This window comes from Erpetoichthys calabaricus, chromosome 1, assembly GCF_900747795.2.
Source record: "Erpetoichthys calabaricus chromosome 1, fErpCal1.3, whole genome shotgun sequence".
NCBI lineage: Eukaryota > Metazoa > Chordata > Cladistia > Polypteriformes > Polypteridae > Erpetoichthys > Erpetoichthys calabaricus.
In genome coordinates this window covers 116,059,189-116,078,314 of record NC_041394.2, presented here as the reverse complement: position 1 = coordinate 116,078,314, position 19,126 = coordinate 116,059,189, and the positions used below count along the sequence as shown (strand labels likewise).

Genomic DNA, 19,126 nt, shown 5'->3' with positions numbered 1-19,126 from the left:
AACACAAAATTGAAACTAAACTCTACATAAGAAAACCGTCCTAATTCTTTAAAGTGCTATCTGGATGAATAAGTAGAAATTATGTATGTTAATAAAAATGTTAAAGAGATGCATGTCTTCCAAAAACAAGAAAGGGCCCAGTTTTTCTTTTCTCCCTTCTTCACGTGGATCATCTTTAGCCTCTACAGCATCCTCTTCATCCATCTCTGAGATAAAGGGCAGTACAACATCATCAGGAAAAAAATGTTCCACATGGCTCTTGCACCACTGTGAAACACTCCTTAAAGTGCGCATAAAATTTGATTTCTGTGACGTGTAATACTGTATATATGTGTCACTGGACTTATATTTTTGAGCAGAAATGTGCCATGTGTACCTACAAAAATGTTTTGGGTTTGCTTTAAAGCAGTTTCCATGATTAGATGTATGTATTGAAATTGGCACACTTTGCGAATTGCTATTTGCATTTTTCCAGCAAGGAGTCTTTAAATTATAAAAAGTAGCAACACATCAAGTTAAATGGGCAGTGAATTGTAACACCTCTGTTGTTGAAATGGGCAGCACATCATACTAACACCTTGAAGAAAATAATGGTCACATCAACATAGCCTTGCCAATGTACTACAGAACACATAAACTGTAAAAGATCCATAACATAATCTTGCATGCACATAGGCCAGTACAACTGAAACTCCTTCACATGATCTCAAGTGTTGTATCATATTCTGCCTCCTGATTTTTGTTAAATTGCACATAGGGCAGTGAAAATGTGTATCTGCTCTGCAGATAGATGTGAGTCACCCAGTTGCTGACAAAATGCACATTATCCAAAACATACACACACACACAATCGGAATACCTTTGAAGATGTTGCATTTCTTAAGTGAACATTCATATACTTTCATAGTTCAGATATTTTTGCTTGTTTGAACATATTTAGTGGACAGCTTGGACAATAAAACAGTTTGCAGCAGGTGTTACATCTTTGAAAAAATGGCTCGGAATTAATACAAGAGTTATGCACAAAAACAACAATACAATCTCATAAAACAACAATGACAATTGATAAAAGAATGCCATATAACGGGACTATAAAATAGCATTTTACTAGATAAACGTATGTCCGCATATAAACAGAGATACAGATGTTGTAAATCAATCAAGAAATTAATCAAATGTAGCTGCAAAAAAAGCTAATACCCTGAATTCCTAATCATATGACTTGGCCAACAAGACTGCAGACTTACAGGTCCCTGGTGTGGAGTATAGATGTTCTTAACAGGCTTGTGCTGTTTTGCTCTAGGTATTCTGTTTTTTTTATGGTGTGTTTGGTTAATTAGTATCTCTAAATTTTAAAAAAAAAATACTAATTATTTTATTATTAAAAAATATTCACATTTGTCTGTTAAAGTTATCTGAGACAATATAAGGAGCAGAACCTCAATCCTCCTTGAAGCATCATTGTAGATTCAGTAATGCTAGGGACATTATTTTGAGAAAATTCATTTAATTTGTTTCAGGTTTTTAAGGTATTACTTTAAATTAACTTTTTTAAACAAAAGCAATTATTTATCCTGAAGAAGAAAAGGAATTTTATAGCAAATGTTCATAATGAATCTCACTGACAAAAACAGAAGTAGCCACAACAAAAGTGTCATCCAGTTTCTACCAAATTGAACACAAATATACAGATCAAATTGTTTAGTACACAAGACTGTATGACACCTTTTAAAACTTTTTTCCAAAAAATAACTAAGTAGTATATTTACCAGCGAGGCGTGACACTTAAAAAGATAACAGACTATAGCTCAGTCGCTTTGCTCGCCAACCCCTGGGGGCGGTTGCTGCGTGCCCACTATCTCTTAGCCTAGCCGCTTGAAGGGCGTTGGGGCGCCCCTCCGTTAGAGTAAGCGATTGTGTTGAAAGAGGTGGTATATAGAAGAGTATGCTGGGCATGGGAGGAAGACGGTTTGGTCCCTAGTTATTATAGACAGAAAATCAGTTACTTCAGCATTTCACAACTGTTTTAAAAAACAATGAAAAATAAAATATAGTTAAAAGTAAAAAAGTAAAACTTTATAAAAGTAAAATAAAAATGAAATTACAGTAACGCCTTGTCAAAAACAATATAATGAATCACTTTGTCCTCTAACTTATATTCTATAAACATTGCTATTTTGCATTTCTTTTCGCATATTGTTTTATTTATTTTTCTCTTTCTTGTTTATTGGATGATTATCTTTGTTCTTGATTTTTATTATATGCAGCTTTTTGTTCATTTTCTTTTTTTCGACGTTGATTATCAACTCTTGTCGCTGTTTTCTATCGCTGTCTAGAATTCAACATTCTTGAATAGATAATTTGCTTTTCTCTCTTGCCATTATAACTGCAACTGCATTGAAGGGCGAGTTAGCAGCACTGAGAGTGTCATGGGGTGGTACGGAGAGAGGATGTGCACAGTAGGAGTAATGTTTAGGCAAGCGGTGTGGAGGAGAGTGGTCAAGGCTAAATAATGTGGACACAGCTGAAAACATTTTGAGCAGATCCTCTTAAAGAGGCTAATTTAAGATAATATAGTGCATCACCACGGTGGCGCAGTGGGTAGCGCTGCTGCCTCGCAGTTGGGTGATCTGGGGACCTGGGTTCGCTTCCCGGGTCCTCCCTGCGTGGAGTTTGCATGTTCTCCCCGTGTCTGCGTGGGTTTCCTCCGGGTGCTCCGGTTTCCTCCCACAGTCCAAAGACATGCAGGTTAGGTGGATTGGCGATTCTAAATTGGCCCTAGTGTGTGCTTGGTGTGTGGGTGTGTGTCCTGCGGTGGGTTGGCACCCTGCCCAGGATTGTTTCCTGCCTTGTGCTCTGTGTTGGCTGGGATTGGCTCCAGCAGACCTCCGTGACCCTGTGTTCGGATTCAGCGGGTTGGAAAATGGATGGATGGATAGTGCATCACTTCCCCACTAAGTTATACAAAGTGGATTGGAATTCTTCCACTTGAGTAAAATTAGTCTATGTGTTGGGAGTCTGGAATAGAACATTAAAGTCATTTTCTTATAGAGCACTTTAAATCCATCTGGTAGTATTCCAAGTACTACCATTAATGCATTAGGAATGATTTTAAGTCTGATCGGGGAGATATGCAAAAATGTGTGTCCCAAATTATTTAAGCACAGGGCCGTCTCAAAACAACAACTTAGCAATACAGACCCTTGTCCTGGGTGCATTGAAGTGCTGCAGTTTTGGATATGGTTTTTTACTTTTTGATAATTATTGTTTAATTTGGTCCCGCAGCAGTCATATAGTACCAAAATGTTAGTTAATTTAAATGTTTTAAATTTTTTTATCATTATGTGGCATTTTTGTGCTGTTTAGTGGAAGTCCTAACACTGTTTTTCAAATATTCAATTTATAAACTTATTGCGAAAACCATATATTGAATTCACTCATTCGACATGTACTGTGCCATGCTGTTCACATCTGACATGCTACAATAATGTGTGTTTGCTGTATAATGTAGCTCACAAAACAAATTTGTTTGAATTTTAATTGGTGAAGACTTGTGATATTAGAGATGGTTTTAAATAAAATCCTCAAATGGTTTAAATAATACTGATATATGGGTTTCAATGTCTACTAAATGCATTAATAACAGAGTATTTATATTTAGTAGCTATACTTATTGTACATCATTTCATTTCAATTTTATTAAGTGCTTCCATTTAAATTGCAAATATATGTATGAATAATGCAACATAAAAGCAAGACAAATGTCATGTAATAGACACAAAAAATATACTTGTATGTAAAGTGCCTTGTAAGAATATTCAATGCCTTGACCAGTCATCTAATTTTCCTATTTTGTACCTTAACGAATTCTCTATTTTTAATAGGAGATACCAATTGAAAAGGGCATTGTGTGTTAATTAAGCAAGTGCTTTTCACCCATGTAAACTTCTAAAACATAAATAGTTAATCAATCAGCATATTTATTTTTTCCATTTATTAGAGTTTTTTTATAATATATGAGTACTTCTTAAAAAAGGAAAAACAATTATTTTGAACTAGCCAACCCACGGCATAGCATACGCCGCATAATTATGTATTGATGGGTGAACACTTCCTGAAAGACACAGTTGTCCAAACAGAAGTGAAAACAAAATCGAGCCCGGTGCATTCTTTAACTGCCTTCTCTGCCTTGTAGCGCAGTGGTAGTGTTGCTGCTTTGCAGTAAGGAGACTGTGGAAGATTTTGGGTTCGCTTCCCGGTTCCTCCCTGTGTGGATAGCGCTTTGAATACTGAAAACACCGGTATATCAATGTAATGAAGTATTATTATTCTTATGCATCCAGCGCTCGCTCTCTCTCGTGCGCGCCTGTATGTGTGTGTGTGTGTGTCGCTCGCTCGCTCACTCGCTGCACGTGTTCCTGCAGGCATACCAGTAAGTGAATGAAAAGATGGAACAACTGTCCGTGACTGAACACTGGTTTTGGTAGATACATGCATATCTTTTTGAAAGTTTGGCCCTGTGCCTTATTAATTGTCATTGCAAAGGCAAATCTAACAGGAAATTGTCTTCGTGTTAAAGTAAAAGGCAAATTATCCGCGACAAACAAACTGTTTTACACGCTGCATACCAACCCGCGGCGTAGTATACGCCGCATAATGACAACGCTTTTTTAATGTTTTTTAAGCAGAGGGAAAAAAAATGAACATTTGCAAAATCCGTAACGCTGCTTTCAGTAAGTACAATGCACACGTGTTTAATTTGTCGGCCACTTTTTGCCAGCCATCTTTTCAGGTTTGGGCTGCTTTTGCAGTGTTACCGCTTGTGCATATTAAATATTGAAATCCTTCGAGTAACTAATTAACTAACACCCACCGACCCAGCTTGTGTGAAAAAAATGTGCCCGTTCTTTCATCATTTTGTTGCAGCCTATGAAAGACTTTCTGGCCCCAACTCCTCACTTGAGTCGCTGTCGTCTGTGCACCTCTGAGCCACGTTGTCCTTTCATCGTTCTTTGCGGTTCCGGCTGCTTTTCTATATATAATCCACCAAGTCACCCGACCATGGTAGTGTGTGGGGGGCGGTGCGTACACAGGGCAGGGAGACATATTCAGAGGGAGCGTATGACCTGCACTCACTGGGTATTCCTCGTTCGTGGGGAACAATTGCAAGCCCCGGTGCCCATTACGAATGGGGTTCAATGGCTTACCCACGCCTGTCGGCGCCGGGTAGACACACGTTGATCCATTCAGTGTAGCGCGCGTGCAGTACCGGACATCACATACCTGTTAATGCTCAATCTCACATGGCTGAAAGCCACTTGTCCCTCTAAGAAGTTGGACGCCTACCGCTTGGCGATCGCGTAACTTTTAAGCAGGAGGGAGTCTTATTCATTTTCGGAATTAACCAGACTAATCGCTCCACCAACTAAGTATGGCCATGCAACACCACGCATAGAATCGAGAAAGAGCTATCAATCTGTCAATCCTCTCCGTGTCCGGGCAGGGTGAGGTTTCCCGTGTTGAGTCAAATTAAGCAAGATTTGTGTGTGGCGAGTTGTTGCGTTCGAGCAGATGAGCAGGCACTGTGAATGCCTTGAGAGCGTGGGTGGATGCGTGCCAGGGAATAATGAGTATCTATATATCTTCTTAGATATAGACAGCGTCTGATAGTTGTGATGGTTTTACACTCCAGTACATTGCGGTGAATGCTGGTAACAGTCAGGCGGGCAGGCGTATTAGAGTTGGTGCTCTTAGAGTTGGTGGGCGTGTCTCTCTAGCGGTTTGAGTTCTTGGGCGGTGCTCTGTCGTTTGTATCCCACGGTCGGACAACTTGGTGGATTATATATGGAAATGCAGCTGAAACTGAAAAGAATAATGAAAAGTCAACGTGGCTCAGTGGTGCATGTGTACTGTAGCAGAGACGAAAGTGAGTTGTTCCATCTGGGCACATGAGCAGGCACCGTGAATGCCTGGGTAGACGCGTGCTCGAGTTGGTGGGCGTGAGTTGGTGGGCTGGGCTTTGTGAGTTGACTGCTTTCAAAGCGCTGCGTGCTTTCATGGGTGTCTTGCTTGCTCTGGCGGCGGCTTAGTGAATTATATATATCGATACACAGCCTCTTTTTAGATGGTCCTGCCGCGTCCACCCTCGTTCTCAAAGCATACACACCGCCTGGTCATGGGCGGGGATAATGTGTTCGCGAATGTTTGTCGCAGATGCGAAGTGCTGTATGTAGCGTGTAAAACAGTTTGCGATGGTGCACGTGGTCGTGCGTCGTAACCGAAAAGTCAACGTGGCTCAGAGGTCCATGTGTACTCTAGCACAGACCAACATAAATGACGGCGTTTTTTCCAAGGCGTCGCGTCCGAGTTGCTGGGCGTGGCTCTGCGAGTTATCGTCGTATCCAATGGTCTTAGAGTTGGTGGGCGTGGCTCCTTCCTGCATGTGCCATGGGTGTCTTACTTGTCGGCGGCTTAGTGAATCCACGCCCCTTCCTGCGTGCTTTCATGGGTGTCTTGCTTGCTCTGGCAGCAGCTTAACGGCGGCTTAGTGAATCCACGCCCCTTCCTGCATGCTTTCATGGGTGTCTTGCTTATCCTGCGTGCTTTCATGGGGGTCTTGCTTGCTCTGGCGGCGGCTTAGTGAATTATATATATAGATTTCAGTTTTTTGAAATAAAAATGTCACAGAAAATCAAGTTTAAATCAAACTTTATTGTAGGATTTGTTATTCAGTAAAATTAGAGAATTGTTCAAGGGTCTTAATTATTCTTCAAGGCATTACTTGTATATAAGAAATTAAACGTGATGTTGCCAAAGCAACATCAATTGTAGGTTTATGATTTTGTGAAACATATACAAATAAAACATTGATACAAACAAGCAATATAAAGACGACAGTAATTATCATTCTCAAACAATTTGTAACGATCAGTTTAACACTAGTAATGCTTTTAGATGTCATCAACAAATTATATATGATGTCTAAGGACAAGATATTACGTTGATGCATATCAAACCTTACAGAAGAGTAATTTTGATGAAATTTGGAATATCTGGTCTTGGTTAGGCTGTTTTTCAAATGGAAGGAGAGTGAACAGAGGGTGGGTGAGGTGTACCAGGCCAAAAAATATCTGCAAAAGTGAATGCACAGTATGTAGATGGGAAACATTGATTTTAGAAGTGGTGTACACACTATTCAGTCTAGCTAGTTCTGCATTTGGTATAGATATGGAGAAGATCAAAATATTTTATAAAAAATGGTCACTGCCCTAATCTTTTATCAGGTTTGAATAATCCTGAATCCACCACAACTTGAAATTAAATTTGTCTTTCATAAAGGTCAAATGGAATTGTTTATTATTTGGCCTTCAGATTAAGTGTTTAACCTTGTTTTGTCCACAGAGCTGTAAACTATGTATTTCTTCTGCTTTAGGTCAATATGCTTGCAAGGATGGACGAAATAGTCCCTGCTTAGTGTATGTGAGCTTCAACCACAAGATATATGTTTACTGGCGAGTTGAACTTGAAAGAATGGAGTCGACCAACTTATTGAAGGTTCTGGATGAGAAGGAAGAGTTTAGAAAACTTCTTGGCAAGCTTCACTTGGGTATGTGTATGAAGCTTCATACTTCTTTGGCATAACAAGTAATACTCAACACTTAGTTATTTCCCTGCATGTGTCTATAAGCCCAAGTTTGATGTTTTGAGTAATTTAGTTCAGGTATATGCTGTTTCAATGAGGGAATGGAAGTAATTTCTGCCTAAATAATCTACGATTATTTAAAACATATTATTTTTACATAGCATGTTCCACACAATATGTTTAGTTATTTTTTGCTTTTCGGCAACTCTCTGTACTGTTTTTTGAGTAAGCTAATTGTGGTGGTAGCTACATTACATTCAGCAGAAGAAGGTTCCTACAAATATCAGGCAAAATTTTCATCTGTGTGGTAGTATTTCACCCGAAAATCTGAGAAAATGGTTGTTAATTGAGTATACTTAACTGTTCATCAGTGGTATTTTTAATGTGCTGAAGCTGGTTAACTTGAGAAACAATTTCTACTGTAGTTTAGATTGCCAAAATTAAAGACCGTGCAGCTCAGCAAAATCCTGGTTTTAAAATTAAAAACGCTATGCATGTCTTATGTATAATGGCTGTGGGCTCATCCCACTTTCCCTCATAAGTTGGTGCAGACAAATTGATGACCGTCCCGCTGCCATCATCTCACTAAAAGGATTGTCCTAGAACAGGGGTAGGCAACGTCGGTCCTGGGGCCTCATGTATAAACGGTGCGTACGCACAGAAATGTTGCGTACGAACCTTTCCACGCTCAAATCGCGATGTATAAAACCTAAACTTGCCGTAAAGCCACGCACATTTCCACGGTAACTCATGCCTTGGCGTACGCAATTTCTCCGCTCGGTTTTGCAGACTGGCGGCACCCAGCGTCAAAGCAGTACTACTGTTCCTGTATGGTTACTCTTCTTAGATCCACATCCACGGCGGCGGCTTTGTCAAATACACTGAAATTAACCGCATATCGTTCATAAATTTAATGCATCTGATTGTAATTAACCTGTAACAATATAATGGGCCAGGGAATAGCCATAGTATTCCAAATACCATAACTGCTTTAGCGTTGTTACGCTCACTGCATCTTGTTCTTCTTTTTGCTGCTCCCGTTAAGGGTTGCCATTTCGGATCATCTTTTTCCATATTACTCTCACTGCACCACTCGGAGTATTTATATCACTGTATCTGAGTGTGAATCACAGCAGCAGATGATCGGAAAGAGAATTATCGATATATAGTTTCAAGTACACACTACCTCAACCACGGCAAAAAGCGTCAAAGCCTTTCCTGTACGGACCTCGCGTTTCAGAAACAGTTTCATCCCAAGAACTATAAACGCACTCAATCACCTCACTGTAAACTTGCACTACAGTTCTAATATTGCACAACCTGCGCTACTTTATAAAGCGCGTATGATGACAATATCATTTTTAAGATGAAATGCAGCAAAATATGTTGCTTATAGTATACAGATAAAACTTTAACTTCATTTAAATAATCTGTATTGTTAATAATTAAACATGTGAGGACACGGTGCCGCAGCGTATAGTTGGTTCAAGGATAGATCCTGCCTTGCGCTGCATTCTTGCTGGTGCTGACGCGACACTGGAAGGATAGACGAATACTGTAGAATAATTAAACATGTACTACGAAGATATTTCAATGTTCCTTAAAAGTTTTGAAGAATCAGCGTTCTAAGCTTACAAATGGCTTAACGTCTATTACAGAGGTGATTGTGTGGCGATTGGAGAAAGAAAAGTATGGACAGGAATTGGAGGTTAGTACGTTTGAAAGAGACAGTACTTCTGTAATAAATTATTTCATCGAAGGTCGCACATGGTGCAGCAAGCCTCTTGCGTGAGATATGAACAATCACTGCACCACCGTGTTCCCATGTTTAATAACATGCTTTCATTCCTATCATCATGAAAATGATATCACGTATACATCTCAGTATTTTAATTATTCAGAGAGCTGTAATATCTCGAATGTAATGCATTCTGTGTCCTGTCGGAGAAAGAGAAGGAACGGAAGCACGTAGTGATTCACACACACAGAGCACATAGAAGATCAAACACAGAAAAAAGCATTTAACATGCTACTAGTAAACTAGTAAAATAAACGATTTTAAGATGAAGTTTATGATGTTCTACTTTAATGGCAAAATAAACTACGTGATTAAAGTGGAAATTTCGAGATTAAAGTTGACATTTCGTGCTTTTTTCCCACTGTGTGCCTATGTTTTTTGTTTGTACCCTAATACGCTTTCATATGACACTCAGACGGTGGGCTACGACTCGCCTTTTCACAGCGACTTTGATATGTGATTTCTTTTTTATTTCGGGCACTGTGCGACTTTGTGAATTTGATCTTTCGAGTTTTTCCGACACTCTGTCACTCGATCAACTTTCTTTTGTTGATTATACCACTGTTTAAACCAACAAATAGTACGTTTTTCCTTTGCCTCCACTTGGTATTCGCTGAAATTCTTATATTTTCCCCTGTGCTTTTCCCATTGTCTTTTCACAGAAGGCTATTTATATTGATTTGCATATTGAAAGAGGCGTAATTCTGGGAGGAGTTGGGGAGGGACAGAAGGCGCGTGCACGTGCGTTACTTTTCACGCTGATCGGGATTTATGTAGTGGAAGAATGTGAAAGTATGCGTGCGCACAGATTCCTGCATCTGGATTTTTCTGTGCGTACGCACAATCCCGCTTTTGTGCTTACGCCATGTTATAGTGTGAGTTCTACGCACGGCGTTATACATGAGGCCCTTGGTGAGCCGCAGTATGTGCAGGTTTTTGTTCCAACCCAGTTCCTTAACGAGAACTCAATTATTGCTGATGAAGCACATATTGCTTAAGTGACATTTTGATGCTTCATTTTAGTGGTCTCGCTTGTTAAGGTTCTCCAACCTTAATTGCTTATTTCAATCTTATACTGCTGCATTCAGTGTTTTAATTGCTCCTTATTAGCAATAAGATGTAAAAGACAAAGCAGCCATCAGTTCTCCAGCTAGCTTTTTTCCAATTACATCTGTGTGTGTTCATCATGCACTGTTTGATTTAATAAAACACTTAATAGAAAAATGTGACAGACTGAAAATGATCTGTTTTAGGCTTCATATCATTTGGATGATATCCTTGGAAAGGAAAAAAATCTACGATATAAGACCCTTACATTGCACAGACTAACAAGCCATAAAATTAAATAAGGTCTGAGATTGGCAAGGATTGGTTTCTAATTAAGCAATTGGGTTGGAATGAAAACCTGTAGCCACTGCGGCTCACCAGGACCGACGTTGCCTACCCCTGTCCTAGAAGATTAATACTTCAGTTCTTCAGTGTAAAGGCTTTTTCCCACTTAACTTCATCTCTTATGTCTGAAACATTTAAAAAGAGTAAATTTTTTAGCAAATTATCTGTTCTGAGTGAACTTATTTGTGTGTTGCACAGAACCTTTTGCACAGAATGTTTGATGGATTATTAATGCACAATTATTGTGTGAGGTAACCTGCTGATTAAGATATCTAATAGGTTGCTTTTGAAAACATGAAAAATTGCTGACTAACAACAACAATTTAAAATGAACAAATGGATTAATGCATTTATTGTCATCCCTGCTCTTCATTGATTTTATAAATAATAAATGTTTAAATGTGATGATGGCAATAACAAGCAATGGGAGTTTAAAAAAACATGCTTGCATTTGCAGACATTGCATTTTTAAGAATAAAGTGCAAAGCTGTACCAACATTGGCAGTCTAAAAAGTAACTGTTACTGAAAGTTTTACTGTATAATCATTCGATGTTGCGTGGCTGAAACAGTGTAGAATAGTGGTTTTAACTTAGGAAACCCGTATCTCTTTAAGAGAAGACTATCTCCTACAATATGATTTCAGTTTGTGTGATTTGTACTTTGCAAATATTGTTAAGCTGCTTTATACCATTTATGCCTAGCAGCCATATTCATGATGTCTATGAACAGCATCAGTAATTTAAGGCACATTTTTAAAAAATATGTGTAAAATGAGTATTAGAATGGATATATTGTATCACTTAAATCTAAAAGAAACCAAAATCTAATTATTTGGTCTTGTTTCAACTTGCAATCCTGACATCAAGTTATGTTAAGTGGTCAATTATTAATAAAAAATATTTTTTACTTTAAGAAATTTTTGACTTATTTGTCTTCTTGTTGTAGTTATTTTATTTGTGTATTTTCTGTATCCTGATATTTTCAAACTCTCTATATAAAATTATTAAATATTTAAACACAACACACATTTGTATGCCTACTTGAATTATTTGATCAATATTAGTGATTAGATTAATTGATTAATCAATAAAGTAGATTGATTACAGAATAATCATTTGTGGCAGTCCTAGTTACAACTGTATAGTAGGGCTATCATATTAAACATTGCTATTTGAATATAGCCAGTCAGTCAGTCAAAACTTACAGACAGACACCTTTAAAACAGAAAACTAACTCTGTTACAGAGCCTTGTCAATATCAGCCAAAACGCTGCGTCCCAAAGTTAATCTGCATCTTATGTGACTGCTGGTTTGATACATAATGCCTAAAACATTGAGGTATAATTAAACATATTATGACGTTTAATACAATTTTGCTGCATCTCTAAAGGAAACAAAAAAGTCAGCAGGTTGTGTCAGACCCTGACTTGCTAACTGACCCTCATTTCTTTTGATCCTTTTCAGGACAGCAAGCTATAAAAGCAGCCACAAAAAGTAGCTTAAATTCTTATGAGCACCATGCTTTGCTATATTATTATTATTATTATTTTGCTGGAAAATTGTGTGACAGTGATTAAAGGATAGTGTTTTTGTGCCCAACAGGCCTAGAGGCTTAACACTTGTGCACCTAGTGGTCAGTATTAGGCTGAAAACAAGATGACAGTGTAGACGTGTCCTGTTTAAAGAGTGCAGCTACTTGGGATTTTGATGGCTGTTATGTGTAAATAACCGTTGCCTGTGTAATGCTAGGATTTTATGTTTTTGTGGAGGTTCTTGGTTGGTTGGTTCTTGTTGTGGCTGGTGTGGCTGTCACTATAATATTAAAGTATAAAAAAACACGTTCAAATGTACATGTAGCACCCAGAATTATCAACCTAAGTTGGAATATATTCAGATATTTACTTATTTTAATTTGAATATTTGAACCTTATTTTTTGGCTAATTTCATGGCCTTATTGTATAGGTTACCATCCTGATATTTACTCATTTAAATTAATTTTTTAAGATTATGAAAAGAGTCCACCAAATGTTTTTTTTAATGTTTATTGTATAGTCTCCTATAAGGAGATTGCATGTTCCAGTCCTGAATAGAACAGATTATGAGTTTACAAAAGTAGTAGTGACCTTTACCCAGTTTATCAGTTTGCCATTTAAAGTTCTAGCATTCTTGATTGTAGGAGCTACAAGGATATCACATAAGTTACATACACTGAGGATAAACACACTTTTAATTTTTGTCTTAGTATATTTATGGATAGAAGTGTTGTGTTGTATTTGTAATCTTCAGTTTATGACTGGATATGTAAAGATATCTTAATACTAATTCACTGTTAATGATTTATTTTTGAAGCCAGTCATTGCTGGAAAGAAATACAATATAGCCTCTAAAACAGATGTCTTTATTCTACTGTGGATTGTATTTCTGTAGGCAAGCTAGCTTTACCAATGTAGTTAAAAGTACCTCAATTGCAATGTTAATTTAGTCATGATATTTAATAGTGATACTAATTATTACAGAACATCTGGCATATTTAAATTTTCTTCATTATTTTTTTCAGACCCAGGGGACAGTACTACAGTTAAGAATATGATACATGAGCTGCTTTATGGAGGTGCATATAAAGAGTGAATACACCAACAGGAACCGTAATCTTTCCTTTTTATAATAAAATAAGTATTTCATTGTCTATAGTGTGTTATGTAAATAAGATTTTTCCAGTGTCATTTTCAATATCCACTAAGACTACATGCACATTTATAACATTAGTAGTTTGCATTATTTATGCCTTTATTCAAGTTGTTATACTTCACTTATACAGGTGCTTTACAAAAACGTTCCATCCTTTGAGATTTTCATAAAAACATTTAGTGTCAGATGGAGTATTTGTCACAAGAAACACCTCTGAGTGTGAACAATGACTTTTTTCTATTACCTTACACCTTTCTCCCCCTTATCTGGTCTCATTTTCATCTGCCAGTCCGACCCTCATCCTGACTCATCTATTCTTTATCAGACAGATAGTGAGGTCATGGCAGCTTTAAACATTATGTCATGGTTACTGCAAACCACATCTAGATTTACTTCCAGAGCTGGGGAAATTGTTTGTGCACCAGGTACTCCAGGATAGTGCTCCCTGCAGTGGACTGTAATGTCCCTAGAACTCCAAGCCTTCTGTTACCTTTAAACAATCACAATATATTTGAGGAGTTTTATTTAATACGTAATACGTGCTCTGATTGGGTAGCTTCTCAGCCATCCGGCAATAGCGTCCCTTGTATGAAATCAACTGGGCAAACCAACTGAGTAAGCATGTATCAGAAATTAAAAGACCCATTGTCCACTGAAACCCACGAACCAGCGAAAAATCCGCGATAGAATGAAGTCGCGAAAGTCGAAACGCGATATAGCGAGGGATTACTGTATATGAAATTGTAAGGCTTGTATGTCTGTCACACAAAAGTTCACACACTCTTGGTCATTGAAGCTTGAATCTTGGTCTCAATTGACCAAGCTTTTGCTGTGACACACACAATATGGCCCATGACTTGGGTGATCTTAGGACAATAGTACTGAAATTGTGTTTCAAGTACCTCTCTCAGCTGGCAGAGAGGCAATGGCGTGTCTGACCTTACAGTATATGCATAGCCGCTTACCACAGTGTGCTACAACACAACAAGCACAAATGAAGCAATGACATGAAGAAAAACAACAGCTGCTAACACTGCGTAGCAGGAAACCAAATGCATAAAACAGTTCATTGCCTACCAACAACAGACCATTTTTGAAAAAGCCAACACTGTTGTCCACCTGCATGTCACCATTAACTTGCCAATACAAATTAAAAACCAGAATTAACCATTTTTTGAATTAATAAAATACTGACGGAATTTAAAAGAAAAGAAAAAAACGCAAATGTAATAGACCTAAGATGCAATGGAACAACAGAGTAAACCCGAGTTTCCTCTATAGTTCATGCAGAGGCTCTTTTTTATAGTGTAATACAAACACACCAACAGCAGACAGCACATTTCAGTGAGTAAAAATGATTTCTTTTAATTTATTATTTTTTACTTTTATTTGTTGGGTTGGTAAACCTTTATTCAAACTTAGACCTACTTTCGATGAATCAACTTTAAATGACTTTTATGTCATTAATGAATACTATTATTGGCAATGCCCTATACTACCCCATTTACACAAGACCCAAGTCTGTTATAATACTCAGTATCTCAGGCTTTTGGTTTAATGTTTCGTCATATTCATGCTCTGTTTGATCTTTGTGATTTCCGTTCTCTTTTTGTTTTTTTATTTTACATAAAACATTTGTTTCGTTTTGGACTCACACATTACACTGCCTCTGAGTACTTTTTCCTTTCCCTTTTATTTGAAGATCACAGAAGTATTCAGTATCAAACACTCCTTATCTTTACTATCCATTGCAGGCAATATATATACTCCCCTAGAACATGGTGATGTTGATAAATTTATACTTAATTTTATCATTATAATGGTGAATTACATTTCAGTTCCCTTTTCTCAGAGGATTGGAGGTCTGCGTGTTCTACTACTTAATTTAGTCAGAGTTACAAAGCAATGTGACTGTATATTGTACTACAACCTACCATCTCTTTTGACCTTAACCTTTTGGATACTTTGGATTACATCTGGAAATGTGTCCCACTGTCTGCCATTGTCAAGCAAGTTTGTCATACCCCTCTGCAGGAATGGAGTAATATCGTACAATTGCACATTCACATGTCCATTTCGATGTTTGCAGCAGAGGTGTCACAGACAGTTGGATTTTAAAGCGATGATCAAATAAGCTACTAAAGGATTAAAACATGACTTCTGTTGATGATTATGGTAGTTATTGTCTTTGTGGTGCTTTTGTTGTGCTTTCCCTATTGTTTTCATTTGTCAATTATTATTTCAGTAATGAAGGTTGAAACCGCAGACCAACAATGAATGTTGCATATCTTTTTTCCATAAGTATACAAGCAATTGTAGAAGTAAGGGGTTTTGTACTTTTAAGATGATAGTAAGTGGCAACTCAAAGATGCTGATGGGCTTCTATAAAGAACAGGGCAGTTTTATGGATGAATAACAATTATGGAAATGGTTTAGGATACCACCACAAGCCTGTCTATTATGTTAAAGCTTTATTAAACCATTGGGCAAAATTTTCTTTAACCATATTTGCTAATGGAAGTTATTGTAAAAGAAATTTTAAAATATTAATCGTTTTTACTTAAATATTAAAATACTGAATTTTAAATATTGGCAGCATTTGCCAATCTTTAATAATTTTTTACATAAGGATGTTGCTGGCACATTTTCATCAATTTGTACCTAAATTGATCAACTCTGTTACATTTTCTCAGTGGTAAAGTGAGTCAGTTTAAAGTGAAATCTGCCCATTTTTTGACATGCACAGAGAATTTGTTTTTCTGGTAATTTGATATGCTATGTCGAGATAATTTGTTACAAGTCATTAAGGCTTTTCTTGTTACCTCTATTGCATATTTAGATTTCAAGTCTTACTTAATTGAGGATATGCTTAGCTGTTGAACTTGTGTATTATTTTAAAGTAAAAGCAAAAACCCCACTAAGAATATTGCTGTAAAGTTGTCATTTGCTGCACAGTTTCCCATTTAATATTTTAATTAGTCACGAAAATAATTTTACCTAGTTAAACCGATTGTAATAAATTATCTACTGGAATTTAATATTCAGCTACATTCCCCTGTAGCACTCATTTCCCAACTGATATGTTAATTGTCGTTTTGTTTTCCCACTTAAAATGAAAATCATTTACAGAAAATATGATAATTATATATTTCCCCATAGATAACCATTTCAGGTTCAGTATTCCACAGAAATGTTTTATTGTTATTATTATTACAATCTTCTCTTACCCTGAGCTTTCTGGAATGGAATTCTTCCATTCTTCTGAATATTAGACTCAAATGCTGTGCAGGTCGATGAGTCCTCCAGTGCTGTCCTCGGTCATGATTATGGTCTGCTTTAGGCATTTTACTAAATTGACCTTAGTTTTAGATGTCACTAGAGGTCAATAGGCCCTGCTGTCCTCAAAAAGAAATGAAAGCAAAGTGTAAGATATCGGTAAACAACTAAAGACATTACACTGATTAAGGTCTACAAATTTCTTTTCTTTTGGCGCTCAGTGATATTTTAAAAGAAAACATTTAAGTGCATGGTTCCTTGTCAAAAATAGGAGAATAATTAATTCTTGGCTGCTTTAAATGAGAATAATGTACTTGAAAACACTGAAGCAGCACATCCACGGATAGAAGTTGGACAGTACTGTTTGTATATGACTGATTTAATGAGATGCAAACAGACAGAAGTTCTAATAAACAGTACAGTGATCCCCCGCTATATTGCGGATTTATTATTATTATTATTATTACTAGGGGCTCCGCCCACCCCCGGGTTTGGTTTACCAGATAAACAATTTAAAGAGATTGTTATTTTCATGGGAATTGTTATATATGCATTATTTTCGTTTTTACTTTAAAACTTTTGTAAAAACAATATTTATCCTTTATTTCCTGCCCCGGGCGTGGTTAAATCTCTTTCTCATGGGACTTATAATGCTGCTCGCATTGTGAATGGGGGTGTAAACGCATGTTAAAGAGATGCGATCGGTTCAGCTGCTGTCTTCCTGTTGCTGCTGGCCAGCTGTGTGTTCTACTTGTCACGCTTTGCGTCAATCACTTAAAAGCCTTTACAGTAGCTGTCCTTTTGCCACTTCGCGTCTCTGCCGTTAGCTTTCTGGGGGGGGGGGGTGTTATGGGTGGCGTGAGGGCTGAACTCACACTAAGGAGAAGTGCTCGGATCATCTGCTGGCTTGCTGCAGCTGCTGCTGGCAAGCTGCATGTTCTGCTTGTTGTTGTTTTAAGAGCTGGGAGCACCTGAAGATTGTCTGCCAAAAGCATTCCAACAACTGCTAGGTTTGATGTCAGTGAACTTGTTTTAAATTGTTTGTAAGTAGGGCATGATGTGCAAAAGTCACCATCTCACGGGTTTTGCTTCCTAAGGTTGTAATGTCTAGTTTTGCGTGTCATCAAAGTGTCTCTCCGAGATGATCAGGTCTCAATCGCTTCGCTCAACCCCCCCGGAAGCACACTATGCTCCTGCCACTTCACGTCACTTCCGCTCGCGTTGTGAAGGGGGGAGCTGAATGCACGCTAAGCAGAAGTGAACGGATCAGCTACTGGCTTTGTGTTGCTTATGCCAAGATGCCTGTTCTGCTTGTCACTCTGTGAGTCGATCATTTAAAAGCCTGTACAGCAGCTGTCCTTCTGTCTCACTGCCTTGTCTTGCGTGTCGTTAAAATATCCCTCACGGGATGTCAGATTGTCTTCTGAGAAGATCACGCCTTGTCTCCCTGGTCTCCCTGCCAAGATTTTCTTTAATAATAGAGAGATGTTACTCATATCCTTAGCTCGACATCCACATATCATATGTGTTTACAAAGTGTGTTTTAATAGGTTTACATGTGTTTAAAGCATGTGGGAGGGGTATTTTAAGGCTTAAACTAAAAAAAAAATGTTTATTTATATGGTCTTTCTATATTGCGGATTTTCACCTATCGGTAATGGGTCTGGAACGTAACTTCCGGGGTAGGCGGGGGATCACTGTATAATTCTACAGCTTTCACTAAATTTTGTGGTGTACTTCGTCATTTTGGATTGACATCATGGTATGAAGTTGGGGAAACTCGGACTTATCAGAGGAGCTCTGAGTTTCTGAGTTAGAAATCTAACATAAAGGGAGCATTCCAGTTGAAAATTCTGACTAGGAACTTGGAAATTCCAGCTTCCCACTTCAAATGGAATACTGGATTTGTCTCTGGAGTGTGGAGAACACGACACCAACCTTTAAATAAAGTATTCACTTCAATAAGTACATAGAGTTAGAAACAAAACCTCAATTTTAGATTATCGTTTTGAAAAATGTAGAAGTTTTGTTGTTTTAAGCTGGTAAAGAAAATGGATGATCAGTATGTTGGCATTGCAGCTTTCAGTATTTGAGATTCTCCGCAATGATTTTGTTTTTAAGAAATTCTTGTAAATTGATTGTTTCCTTGATTACAGTATATAATGTATTAAATCAGGTTTCTTTAGAGTTTTAATTTACTAACAGAAAACATTGATGCATGTGACCGGGCATCCTCACCATGACCCCCCTTGAATGTTTTTTCATGCTCAAGTTGATTTTTCTAACAGATTTTTTAAGGACAAAAGAGACTTACATCATAACATTTAAT

The 19,126-nt window shown here is 37.6% G+C and overlaps 1 protein-coding gene across 1 annotated transcript in view; it reads left to right on the top strand.

Moving 5' to 3' along the window:
• itfg2 (integrin alpha FG-GAP repeat containing 2) overlaps positions 1-13,519 on the top strand; it is an 89,818-nt gene extending 76,299 nt beyond the window's left edge. The window contains exons 11-12 of the mRNA XM_028805592.2: positions 7,433-7,606; positions 13,391-13,519. Of these exons, the coding sequence (XP_028661425.1) occupies positions 7,433-7,606; positions 13,391-13,461 (245 nt within the window). The 3' untranslated portion in view covers positions 13,462-13,519. The remainder of the gene's footprint in view (positions 1-7,432; positions 7,607-13,390) is intronic.
• Positions 13,520-19,126: the final 5,607 nt, after the last annotated feature.